General features: G+C 36.5%; 1 protein-coding gene across 1 annotated transcript in view; it reads right to left on the bottom strand.

Annotated features, from left to right (window-relative positions):
• LOC142209906 (uncharacterized) overlaps positions 1 to 14434 on the bottom strand; it is a 79538-nt gene extending 65104 nt beyond the window's left edge. The window contains exon 1 of the mRNA XM_075278946.1: positions 14354 to 14434. Within this exon, the coding sequence (XP_075135047.1) occupies positions 14354 to 14408 (55 nt within the window). The 5' untranslated portion in view covers positions 14409 to 14434. The remainder of the gene's footprint in view (positions 1 to 14353) is intronic.
• Between the last annotated feature and the right edge of the window lie 405 nt (positions 14435 to 14839).

Here is a 14839-nt window from a genome sequence, read left to right as displayed (position 1 = left end):
CGATCCCCATATACACATAGTGTCTGTACTAATTGCTATCTCCATATACACATAGTGTCTGTACTAATAGCTATCTCCATATACACATAGTGTCTGTACTAATAGCTATCTCCATATACACATAGTGTCTGTACTAATAGCTATCCCCATATACACATAGTGTCTGTACTAATAGCTATCTCCATATACACAGTGTCTGTACTAATAGCTATCCCCATATATACACAGTGTCTGTACTAATAGCTATCGCCATATACACATAGTGTCTGTACTAATAGCTATCCCCATATATACACAGTGTCTGTACTAATAGCTATCTCCATATACACATAGTGTCTGTACTAATAGCTATCCCTATATACACATAGTGTCTGTACTAATAGCTATCCCTATATACACATAGTGTCTGTACTAATAGCTATCCCCATATACACATAGTGTCTGTACTAATAGCTATCTCCATATACACAGTGTCTGTACTAATAGCTATCTCCATATACACATAGTGTCTGTACTAATAGCTATCCCCATATATACACAGTGTCTGTACTAATAGCTATCTCCATATACACATAGTGTCTGTACTAATAGCTATCCCTATATACACATAGTGTCTGTACTAATAGCTATCCCCATATATACACAGTGTCTGTACTAATAGCTATCTCCATATACACATAGTGTCTGTACTAATAGCTATCCCCATATACACATAGTGTCTGTACTAATAGCTATCTCCATATACACATAGTGTCTGTACTAATAGCTATCCCTATATACACATAGTGTCTGTACTAATAGCTATCTCCATATACACATAGTGTCTGTACTAATAGCTATCTCCATATACACATAGTGTCTGTACTAATAGCTATCCCATATACACATAGTGCCTGTACTAATAGCTATCTCCATATACACATAGTGTATGTACTAATAGTTATCCCATATACACATAGTGTCTGTACTAATAGCTATCTCCTTATACACATAGTGTCTGTACTAATAGCTATCTCCATATACACATAGTGTCTGTACTAATAGCTATCCCCATATACACACAGTGTCTGTACCAATAGCTATCCCTATATACACATAGTGTCTGTACTAATAGCTATCCCCATATACACATAGTGTCTGTACTAATAGCTATCTCCATATACACATAGTGTCTGTACTAATAGCTATCCCCATATACACATAGTGTCTGTACTAATAGCTATCTCCATATACACATAGTGTCTGTACTAATAGCTATCCCCATATACACATAGTGTCTGTACTAATAGCTATCCCTATATACACATAGTGTCTGTACTAATAGCTATCCCATATACACATAGTGTCTGTACTAATAGCTATCTCCATATACACATAGTGTCTGTACTAATAGCTATCCCATATACATATAGTGTCTGTACTAATAGCTATCCCATATACACATAGTGTCTGTACTAATAGCTATCCCCATATACACACAGTGTCTGTACTAATAGCTATCTCCATATACACATAGTGTCTGTACTAATAGCTATCCCCATATACACATAGTGTCTGTACTAATAGCTATCCCTATATACACATAGTGTCTGTACTAATAGCTATCCCTATATACACATAGTGTCTGTACTAATAGCTATCCCTATATACACATAGTGCCTGTACTAATAGCTATCCCATATACACATAGTGTCTGTACTAATAGCTATCCCCATATACACATAGTGTCTGTACTAATAGCTATCTCCATATACACATAGTGTCTGTACTAATAGCTATCTCCATATACACATAGTGTCTGTACTAATAGCTATCTCCATATACACATAGTGTCTGTACTAATAGCTATCTCCATATACACATAGTGTCTGTACTAATAGCTATCTCCATATACACATAGTGTCTGTACTAATAGCTATCTCCATATACACATAGTGTATGTACTAATAGCTATCCCATATACACATAGTGTCTGTACTAATAGCTATCCCCATATACACATAGTGTCTGTACTAATAGCTATCTCCATATACACATAGTGCCTGTACTAATAGCTATCTCCATATACACATAGTGTCTGTACTAATAGCTATCCCCATATACACATAGTGTCTGTACTAATAGCTATCTCCATATACACATAGTGTCTGTACTAATAGCTATCTCCATATACACATAGTGCCTGTACTAATAGCTATCTCCATATACACATAGTGTCTGTACTAATAGCTATCTCCATATACACATAGTGCCTGTACTAATAGCTATCTCCATATACACATAGTGTCTGTACTAATAGCTATCTCCATATACACACAGTGCCTGTACTAATAGCTATCCCTATATACACATAGTGTCTGTACTAATAGCTATCCCCATATACACATAGTGTCTGTACTAATAGCTATCTCCATATACACATAGTGTCTGTACTAATAGCTATCCCTATATACACATAGTGTCTGTACTAATAGCTATCTCTATATACACATAGTGTCTGTACTAATAGCTATCCCTATATACACATAGTGCCTGTACTAATAGCTATCCCATATACATATAGTGTCTGTACTAATAGCTATCCCCATATATACACAGTGTCTGTACTAATAGCTATCTCCATATACACATAGTGTCTGTACTAATAGCTATCTCCATATACACATAGTGTCTGTACTAATAGCTATCCCCATATACACATAGTGCCTGTACTAATAGCTATCTCCATATACACATAGTGTCTGTACTAATAGCTGTCCCCATATACACATATTGTCTGTACTAATAGCTATCCCCATATACACATAGTGTCTGTACTAATAGCGATCCCCATATACACATAGTGTCTGTACTAATAGCGATCCCCATATACACATAGTGTCTGTACTAATAGCTATCCCCATATACACAGTGTCTGTACTAATAGCTATCTCCATATACACATAGTGTCTGTACTAATAGCTATCCCCATATACACATAGTGTCTGTACTAATAGCTATCCCCATATACACAGTGTCTGTACTAATAGCTATCCCCATATACACATAGTGTCTGTACTAATAGCTATCTCCATATACACATAGTGTCTGTACTAATAGCGATCCCCATATACACATAGTGTCTGTACTAATAACTATCCCCATATACACAGTGTCTGTACTAATAGCTATCCCCATATACACATAGTGTCTGTACTAATAGCTATCCCCATATACACATAGTGTCTGTACTAATAGCGATCCCCATATACACATAGTGTCTGTACTAATAGCGATCCCCATATACACATAGTGTCTGTACTAATAGCTATCCCCATATACACAGTGTCTGTACTAATAGCTATCTCCATATACACATAGTGTCTGTACTAATAGCTATCCCCATATACACATAGTGTCTGTACTAATAGCTATCCCCATATACACAGTGTCTGTACTAATAGCTATCCCCATATACACATAGTGTCTGTACTAATAGCTATCTCCATATACACATAGTGTCTGTACTAATAGCGATCCCCATATACACATAGTGTCTGTACTAATAACTATCCCCATATACACAGTGTCTGTACTAATAGCTATCTCCATATACACATAGTGTCTGTACTAATAGCTATACCCATATACACATAGTGCCTGTACTAATAGCGATCCCCATATACACATAGTGTCTGTACTAATAGCGATCCCCATATACACATAGTGTCGGTACTAATAGCTATCCCCATATACACATAGTGTCTGTACTAATAGCTATCCCCATATATACATAGTGTCTGTACTAATAGCTATCCCATATACACATAGTGTCTGTACTAATAGCTATCCCATATACATATAGTGTCTGTACTAATAGCTATCCCATATACACATAGTGTCTGTACTAATAGCTATCCCATATACATATAGTGTCTGTACTAATAGCTATCCCATATACACATAGTGTCTGTACTAATAGCTATCTCCATATACACATAGTGTCTGTACTAATAGCTATCCCATATACATATAGTGTCTGTACTAATAGCTATCCCATATACACATAGTGTCTGTACTAATAGCTATCCCATATACATATAGTGTCTGTACTAATAGCTATCCCATATACACATAGTGTCTGTACTAATAGCTATCCCATATACATATAGTGTCTGTACTAATAGCTATCCCTATATACACATAGTGTCTGTACTAATAGCTATCCCTATATACACATAGTGCCTGTACTAATAGCTATCCCATATACATATAGTGTCTGTACTAATAGCTATCCCCATATATACACAGTGTCTGTACTAATAGCTATCTCCATATACACATAGTGTCTGTACTAATAGCTATCCCCATATACACAGTGTCTGTACTAATAGCTATCTCCATATACACATAGTGTCTGTACTAATAGCTATCTCCATATACACATAGTGTCTGTACTAATAGCTATCCCTATATACACACAGTGTCTGTACTAATAGCTATCTCCATATACACATAGTGTCTGTACTAATAGCTATCTCCATATACACATAGTGTCTGTACTAATAGCTATCCCTATATACACACAGTGTCTGTACTAATAGCTATCTCCATATACACATAGTGTCTGTACTAATAGCTATCTCCATATACACATAGTGTCTGTACTAATAGCTATCCCCATATACACATAGTGTCTGTAATAATAGCTATCTCCATATACACATAGTGTCTGTACTAATAGCTATCCCATATACACATAGTGTCTGTACTAATAGCTATCTCCATATACACATAGTGTCTGTACTAATAGCTATCCCATATACACATAGTGTCTGTACTAATAGCGATCCCCATATACACACAGTGCCTGTACTAATAGTGATCCCCATATACACATAGTGTCTGTACTAATAGCTATCCCCATATATACACAGTGTCTGTACTAATAGCTATCCCATATACACATAGTGTCTGTTCTAATAGCTATCTCCATATATACACAGTGTCTGTACTAATAGCTATCCCATATACACATAGTGTCTGTTCTAATAGCTATCCCCATATATACACAGTGTCTGTACTAATAGCTATCCCATATACACATAGTGCCTGTACTAATAGCTATCTCCATATACACATAGTGCCTGTACTAATAGCTATCTCCATATACACATAGTGTCTGTACTAATAGCTATCTCCATATACACATAGTGCCTGTACTAATAGCTATCTCCATATACACATAGTGTCTGTACTAATAGCTATCCCATATACACATAGTGTCTGTACTAATAGCTATCCCTATATACACATAGTGTCTGTACTAATAGCTATCCCATATACACATAGTGTCTGTACTAATAGCTATCCCATATACATATAGTGTCTGTACTAATAGCTATCCCTATATACACATAGTGTCTGTACTAATAGCTATCCCTATATACACATAGTGCCTGTACTAATAGCTATCCCATATACATATAGTGTCTGTACTAATAGCTATCCCCATATATACACAGTGTCTGTACTAATAGCTATCTCCATATACACATAGTGTCTGTACTAATAGCTATCCCCATATACACATAGTGTCTGTACTAATAGCTATCCCATATACACACAGTGTCTGTACTAATAGCTATCCCCATATACACATAGTGCCTGTACTAATAGCTATCTCCATATACACATAGTGTCTGTACTAATAGCTATCCCTATATACACACAGTGTCTGTACTAATAGCTATCTCCATATACACATAGTGTCTGTACTAATAGCTATCTCCATATACACATAGTGTCTGTACTAATAGCTATCTCCATATACACATAGTGTCTGTACTAATAGCTATCTCCATATACACATAGTGTCTGTACTAATAGCTATCTCCATATACACATAGTGTCTGTACTAATAGCTATCCCTATATACACACAGTGTCTGTACTAATAGCTATCTCCATATACACATAGTGTCTGTACTAATAGCTATCTCCATATACACATAGTGTCTGTACTAATAGCTATCCGTATATACACACAGTGTCTGTACTAATAGCTATCTCCATATACACATAGTGTCTGTACTAATAGCTATCTCCATATACACATAGTGTCTGTACTAATAGCTATCCCCATATACACATAGTGTCTGTAATAATAGCTATCTCCATATACACATAGTGTCTGTACTAATAGCTATCTCCATATACACATAGTGTCTGTACTAATAGCTATCTCCATATACACATAGTGTCTGTACTAATAGCTATCCGTATATACACACAGTGTCTGTACTAATAGCGATCCCCATATACACACAGTGCCTGTACTAATAGTGATCCCCATATACACATAGTGTCTGTACTAATAGCTATCCCCATATATACACAGTGTCTGTACTAATAGCTATCCCATATACACATAGTGTCTGTTCTAATAGCTATCTCCATATACACATAGTGCCTGTACTAATAGCTATCTCCATATACACATAGTGCCTGTACTAATAGCTATCTCCATATACACATAGTGTCTGTACTAATAGCTATCCCATATACACATAGTGTCTGTTCTAATAGCTATCTCCATATACACATAGTGCCTGTACTAATAGCTATCTCCATATACACATAGTGCCTGTACTAATAGCTATCTCCATATACACATAGTGTCTGTACTAATAGCTATCTCCATATACACATAGTGCCTGTACTAATAGCTATCTCCATATACACATAGTGCCTGTACTAATAGCTATCTCCATATACACACAGTGTCTGTACTAATAGCTATCCCATATACATATAGTGTCTGTACTAATAGCTATCCCCATATACACACAGTGTCTGTACTAATAGCTATCTCCATATACACATAGTGTCTGTACTAATAGCTATCTCCATATACACATACTGTCTGTACTAATAGCTATCCCCATATATACACATAGTGTCTGTACTAATAGCTATCTCCATATACACATACTGTCTGTACTAATAGCGATCCCCATATACACATAGTGTCTGTACTAATAGCTATCCCCATATACACAGTGTCTGTACTAATAGCTATCCCCATATACACATAGTGTCTGTACTAATAGCTATCTCCATATACACCTAGTGTCTGTACTAATAGCTATCCCCATATACACAGTGTCTGTACTAATAGCTATCCCCATATACACATAGTGTCTGTACTAATAGCTATCTCCATATACACATAGTGTCTGTACTAATAGCTATCTCCATATACACAGTGTCTGTACTAATAGCTATCTCCATATACACATAGTGTCTGTACTAATAGCTATCTCCATATACACATAGGGTCTGTACTAATAGCTATCCCCATATACACAGTGTCTGTACTAATAGCTATCCCCATATACACTAGTGTCTGTACTAATAGCTATCTCCATATACACATAGTGTCTGTACTAATAGCTATCCCCACATACACATAGTGTCTGTACTAATAGCTATCCCCATATACACATAGTGTCTGTACTAATAGCTATCTCCATATACACATAGTGTCTGTACTAATAGCTATCTCCATATACATATAGTGTCTGTACTAATAGCTATCCCATATACATATAGTGTCTGTACTAATAGCTATCCCCATATACACATAGTGTCTGTACTAATAGCTATCCCTATATACACATAGTGTCTGTACTAATAGCTATCCCCATATACACATAGTGTCTGTACTAATAGCTATCTCCATATACACATAGTGTCTGTACTAATAGCTATCTCCATATACACATAGTGTCTGTACTAATAGCTATCCCATATACATATAGTGTCTGTACTAATAGCTATCTCCATATACACATAGTGTCTGTACTAATAGCTATCCCCATATACACATAGTGTCTGTACTAATAGCTATCTCCATATACACATAGTGTCTGTACTAATAGCTATCTCCATATACACATAGTGTCTGTACTAATAGCTATCTCCATATACACATAGTGTCTGTACTAATAGCTATCTCCATATACACATAGTGTCTGTACTAATAGCTATCCCCATATACACAGTGTCTGTACTAATAGCTATCTCCATATACACATAGTGTCTGTACTAATAGCTATCCCCATATACACAGTGTCTGTACTAATAGCTATCTCCATATACACATAGTGTCTGTACTAATAGCTATCTCCATATACACATAGTGTCTGTACTAATAGCTATCTCCATATACACATAGTGTCTGTACTAATAGCTATCTCCATATACACATAGTGTCTGTACTAATAGCTATCTCCATATACACATAGTGTCTGTACTAATAGCTATCCCCATATACACATAGTGTCTGTACTAATAGCTATCCCCATATACACAGTGTCTGTACTAATAGCTATCTCCATATACACATAGTGTCTGTACTAATAGCTATCCCATATACATATAGTGTCTGTACTAATAGCTATCCCCATATACACAGTGTCTGTACTAATAGCTATCTCCATATACACATAGTGTCTGTACTAATAGCTATCTCCATATACACAGTGTCTGTACTAATAGCTATCTCCATATACACATAGTGTCTGTACTAATAGCTATCCCCATATACACAGTGTCTGTACTAATAGCTATCTCCATATACACATAGTGTCTGTACTAATAGCTATCCCCATATACACATAGTGTCTGTACTAATAGCTATCTCCATATACACATAGTGTCTGTACTAATAGCTATCTCCATATACACATAGTGTCTGTACTAATAGCTATCTCCATATACACATAGTGTCTGTACTAATAGCTCTCCCCATATACACATAGTGTCTGTACTAATAGCTATCCCCATATACACAGTGTCTGTACTAATAGCTATCTCCATATACACATAGTGTCTGTACTAATAGCTATCCCCATATACACATAGTGTCTGTACTAATAGCTATCCCATATACACATAGTGTCTGTACTAATAGCTATCCCCATATACACATAGTGTCTGTACTAATAGCTATCTCCATATACACATAGTGCCTGTACTAATAGCGATCCCCATATACACATAGTGTCTGTACTAATAGCGATCCCCATATACACATAGTGTCGGTACTAATAGCTATCCCCATATACACATAGTGTCTGTACTAATAGCTATCCCCATATACACATAGTGTCTGTACTAATAGCTATCCCATATACACATAGTGTCTGTACTAATAGCTATCCCATATACATATAGTGTCTGTACTAATAGCTATCCCATATACACATAGTGTCTGTACTAATAGCTATCCCATATACATATAGTGTCTGTACTAATAGCTATCCCATATACACATAGTGTCTGTACTAATAGCTATCCCATATACACATAGTGTCTGTACTAATAGCTATCCCTATATACACATAGTGTCTGTACTAATAGCTATCCCTATATACACATAGTGCCTGTACTAATAGCTATCCCATATACATATAGTGTCTGTACTAATAGCTATCCCCATATATACACAGTGTCTGTACTAATAGCTATCCCCATATACACATAGTGTCTGTACTAATAGCTATCCCATATACACACAGTGTCTGTACTAATAGCTATCCCCATATACACATAGTGCCTGTACTAATAGCTATCTCCATATACACATAGTGTCTGTACTAATAGCTATCCCTATATACACACAGTGTCTGTACTAATAGCTATCTCCATATACACATAGTGTCTGTACTAATAGCTATCTCCATATACACATAGTGTCTGTACTAATAGCTATCTCCATATACACAGTGTCTGTACTAATAGCTATCTCCATATACACATAGTGTCTGTACTAATAGCTATCTCCATATACACATAGTGTCTGTACTAATAGCTATCCCTATATACACACAGTGTCTGTACTAATAGCTATCTCCATATACACATAGTGTCTGTACTAATAGCTATCTCCATATACACATAGTGTCTGTACTAATAGCTATCCCCATATACACATAGTGTCTGTAATAATAGCTATCTCCATATACACATAGTGTCTGTACTAATAGCTATCCCATATACACATAGTGTCTGTACTAATAGCTATCTCCATATACACATAGTGTCTGTACTAATAGCTATCCCATATACACATAGTGTCTGTACTAATAGCGATCCCCATATACACACAGTGCCTGTACTAATAGTGATCCCCATATACACATAGTGTCTGTACTAATAGCTATCCCCATATATACACAGTGTCTGTACTAATAGCTATCCCATATACACATAGTGTCTGTTCTAATAGCTATCTCCATATACACATAGTGCCTGTACTAATAGCTATCTCCATATACACATAGTGCCTGTACTAATAGCTATCTCCATATACACATAGTGTCTGTACTAATAGCTATCTCCATATACACATAGTGCCTGTACTAATAGCTATCTCCATATACACATAGTGTCTGTACTAATAGCTATCCCATATACACATAGTGCCTGTACTAATAGCTATCCCCATATACACATAGTGTCTGTTCTAATAGCTATCTCCATATACACATAGTGCCTGTACTAATAGCTATCTCCATATACACATAGTGCCTGTACTAATAGCTATCCCATATACACATAGTGTCTGTACTAATAGCTATCTCCATATACACATAGTGCCTGTACTAATAGCTATCTCCATATACACATAGTGTCTGTACTAATAGCTATCTCCATATACACATAGTGCCTGTACTAATAGCTATCTCCATATACACATAGTGCCTGTACTAATAGCTATCTCCATATACACATAGTGCCTGTACTAATAGCTATCTCCATATACACATAGTGTCTGTACTAATAGCTATCTCCATATACACATAGTGCCTGTACTAATAGCTATCTCCATATACACATAGTGTCTGTACTAATAGCTATCTCCATATACACATAGTGCCTGTACTAATAGCTATCTCCATATACACATAGTGCCTGTACTAATAGCTATCTCCATATACACATAGTGCCTGTACTAATAGCTATCTCCATATACACACAGTGTCTGTACTAATAGCTATCCCATATACATATAGTGTCTGTACTAATAGCTATCCCCATATACACACAGTGTCTGTACTAATAGCTATCTCCATATACACATAGTGTCTGTACTAATAGCTATCTCCATATACACATACTGTCTGTACTAATAGCTATCCCCATATATACACATAGTGTCTGTACTAATAGCTATCTCCATATACACATACTGTCTGTACTAATAGCGATCCCCATATACACATAGTGTCTGTACTAATAGCTATCTCCATATACACATACTGTCTGTACTAATAGCGATCCCCATATACACATAGTGTCTGTACTAATAGCTATCCCCATATACACAGTGTCTGTACTAATAGCTATCCCCATATACACATAGTGTCTGTACTAATAGCTATCCCTATATACACATAGTGTCTGTACTAATAGCTATCTCCATATACACATAGTGTCTGTACTAATAGCTATCTCCATATACACATAGTGTCTGTACTAATAGCTATCTCCATATACACAGTGTCTGTACTAATAGCTATCTCCATATACACATAGTGTCTGTACTAATAGCTATCCCCATATACACATAGTGTCTGTACTAATAGCTATCCCCATATACACAGTGTCTGTACTAATAGCTATCCCCATATACACTAGTGTCTGTACTAATAGCTATCTCCATATACACATAGTGTCTGTACTAATAGCTATCCCCATATACACATAGTGTCTGTACTAATAGCTATCCCCATATACACATAGTGTCTGTACTAATAGCTATCTCCATATACACATAGTGTCTGTACTAATAGCTATCTCCATATACATATAGTGTCTGTACTAATAGCTATCCCATATACATATAGTGTCTGTACTAATAGCTATCCCCATATACACATAGTGTCTGTACTAATAGCTATCCCTATATACACATAGTGTCTGTACTAATAGCTATCTCCATATACACATAGTGTCTGTACTAATAGCTATCCCCATATACACATAGTGTCTGTACTAATAGCTATCCCCATATACACAGTGTCTGTACTAATAGCTATCTCCATATACACATAGTGTCTGTACTAATAGCTATCCCCATATACACAGTGTCTGTACTAATAGCTATCCCCATATACACATAGTGTCTGTACTAATAGCTATCTCCATATACACATAGTGTCTGTACTAATAGCTATCTCCATATACACATAGTGTCTGTACTAATAGCTATCTCCATATACACATAGTGTCTGTACTAATAGCTATCCCCATATACACAGTGTCTGTACTAATAGTTATCTCCATATACACATAGTGTCTGTACTAATAGCTATCCCCATATACACAGTGTCTGTACTAATAGCTATCTCCATATACACATAGTGTCTGTACTAATAGCTATCCCCATATACACAGTGTCTGTACTAATAGCTATCTCCATATACACATAGTGTCTGTACTAATAGCTATCTCCATATACACATAGTGTCTGTACTAATAGCTATCTCCATATACACATAGTGTCTGTACTAATAGCTATCTCCATATACACATAGTGTCTGTACTAATAGCTATCTCCATATACACATAGTGTCTGTACTAATAGCTATCCCCATATACACATAGTGTCTGTACTAATAGCTATCCCCATATACACAGTGTCTGTACTAATAGCTATCTCCATATACACATAGTGTCTGTACTAATAGCTATCCCATATACATATAGTGTCTGTACTAATAGCTATCCCCATATACACAGTGTCTGTACTAATAGCTATCCCATATACATATAGTGTCTGTACTAATAGCTATCTCCATATACACATAGTGTCTGTACTAATAGCTATCCCCATATACACAGTGTCTGTACTAATAGCTATCTCCATATACACATAGTGTCTGTACTAATAGCTATCTCCATATACACATAGTGTCTGTACTAATAGCTATCTCCATATACACATAGTGTCTGTACTAATAGCTATCTCCATATACACATAGTGTCTGTACTAATAGCTATCTCCATATACACATAGTGTCTGTACTAATAGCTATCCCCATATACACAGTGTCTGTACTAATAGCTATCCCATATACACATAGTGTCTGTACTAATAGCTATCCCATATACACATAGTGTCTGTTCTAATAGCTATCTCCATATACACATAGTGTCTGTACTAATAGCTATCTCCATATACACATAGTGTCTGTACTAATAGCTATCCCCATATACACATAGTGTCTGTACTAATAGCTATCTCCATATACACATAGTGTCTGTACTAATAGCTATCTCCATATACACATAGTGTCTGTACTAATAGCTATCTCCATATACACATAGTGTCTGTACTAATAGCTATCTCCATATACACATAGTGTCTGTACTAATAGCTATCCCCATATACACATAGTGTCTGTACTAATAGCTATCCCCATATATACACATAGTGTCTGTACTAATAGCTATCTCCATATACACATAGTGTCTGTACTAATAGCTATCCCTATATACACATAGTGTCTGTACTAATAGCTATCCCCATATACACTTAGTGTCTGTACTAATAGCTATCCCTATATACTATAATGTGTAGGGGTTGTGGACTGGAGATATTAACCCCTTACATTCATGTTATATCCTTGTATAGGATGAGAGAGTCTCAGCTCCGCAGGTTATCTGCAGGTACATTCACTCCATCTTAGATGCTGACTGGTGCCATGTCCTTCCCATAACACTATAATAAAAGTTAAGTTTTCTTTTTCTAGTAGGTTTATTCCATCCTGTGACAGTCTTTGATAGCAGGAATAAGGACATAACGTCTGTGATTTGCTTCAGCATACTGAAGACACTCAGATCGCACATGGGTTTATGTGCATGAAGCCTTACAGAGCACACAGTGTAATCTGCCCCCAGGTGCAAGATGCCTGCGAACAATGGAAGTTTTTTTTATGACCATTTTGCACCTTGGTCATTTCACTGCAGCCCTAAGGTCTGTGAGAAGCCCTGACAGCTTTTAGATGTAATCCCTGACTGAGCCCCCATAGAAGCAGAGGATTCCCCGGGGTCCAGGCTCTGCTACAGTAACAGAATGCAGAACACATGTGGGAGAAATGGACAAGTGAATGAGCCCTTATTCCTTATTCCTTAGTGACAGCCATTTTAATACCTTGAGTGCCTATGGCTCTATTCACACATCTGTTTTTTGATGGAGCATTTTCCCAGGCTCAGCTCTAGAGCTGTGTGAATAGACCCCTAGACATTCATGTGAATGAGACCCTAGTCTAGGCATTGTCTATCCTTTATTGGATTCTACTCACCTGAAGCAGCTGAGGTCACGAGGACGGCCAGGATACAGATGTAAGACGCCTTCATTCTGCTGGAGATCTGTCTGTCAGGGTTCTCTCGCAGGATCTGTGCATATGGTCGCTGTCTGCTCTACTTGTATATTGAAGTTCACGTCACGGCCTCCGCCGACTCCCCGAACCATTAGCCAATACAAATCAGGCTAAAATATTACAATAAAATATTAATGACAAAAGTCAATAAAGCCTTCCAGCGTCATTGGTTTGCCCCTGGGGCACTTGGGCTTCTTATTGCCAATTTCTACTTCCTTCTCCATTGTTTCGAGAACGTCTCGTATTTGTCTATTGCTTCTTAGAATCTGACGTATGGATCGTAGTTTGGAAAAACACTAGCAGCTTTCCGCAATGCTGTATCCTTCTCCCCTGTCTAGGTCGATACTGAATAGAAAAATAGCAACTATAGACAAGTATCAAAACTCCACTTACCCCAAAATAGGAAGA

This window comes from Leptodactylus fuscus, chromosome 6 (genome assembly GCF_031893055.1).
Source record: "Leptodactylus fuscus isolate aLepFus1 chromosome 6, aLepFus1.hap2, whole genome shotgun sequence".
NCBI classification, from domain to species: Eukaryota; Metazoa; Chordata; class Amphibia; order Anura; family Leptodactylidae; genus Leptodactylus; species Leptodactylus fuscus.
This window is presented reverse-complemented; position numbering and strand designations above follow the sequence as displayed.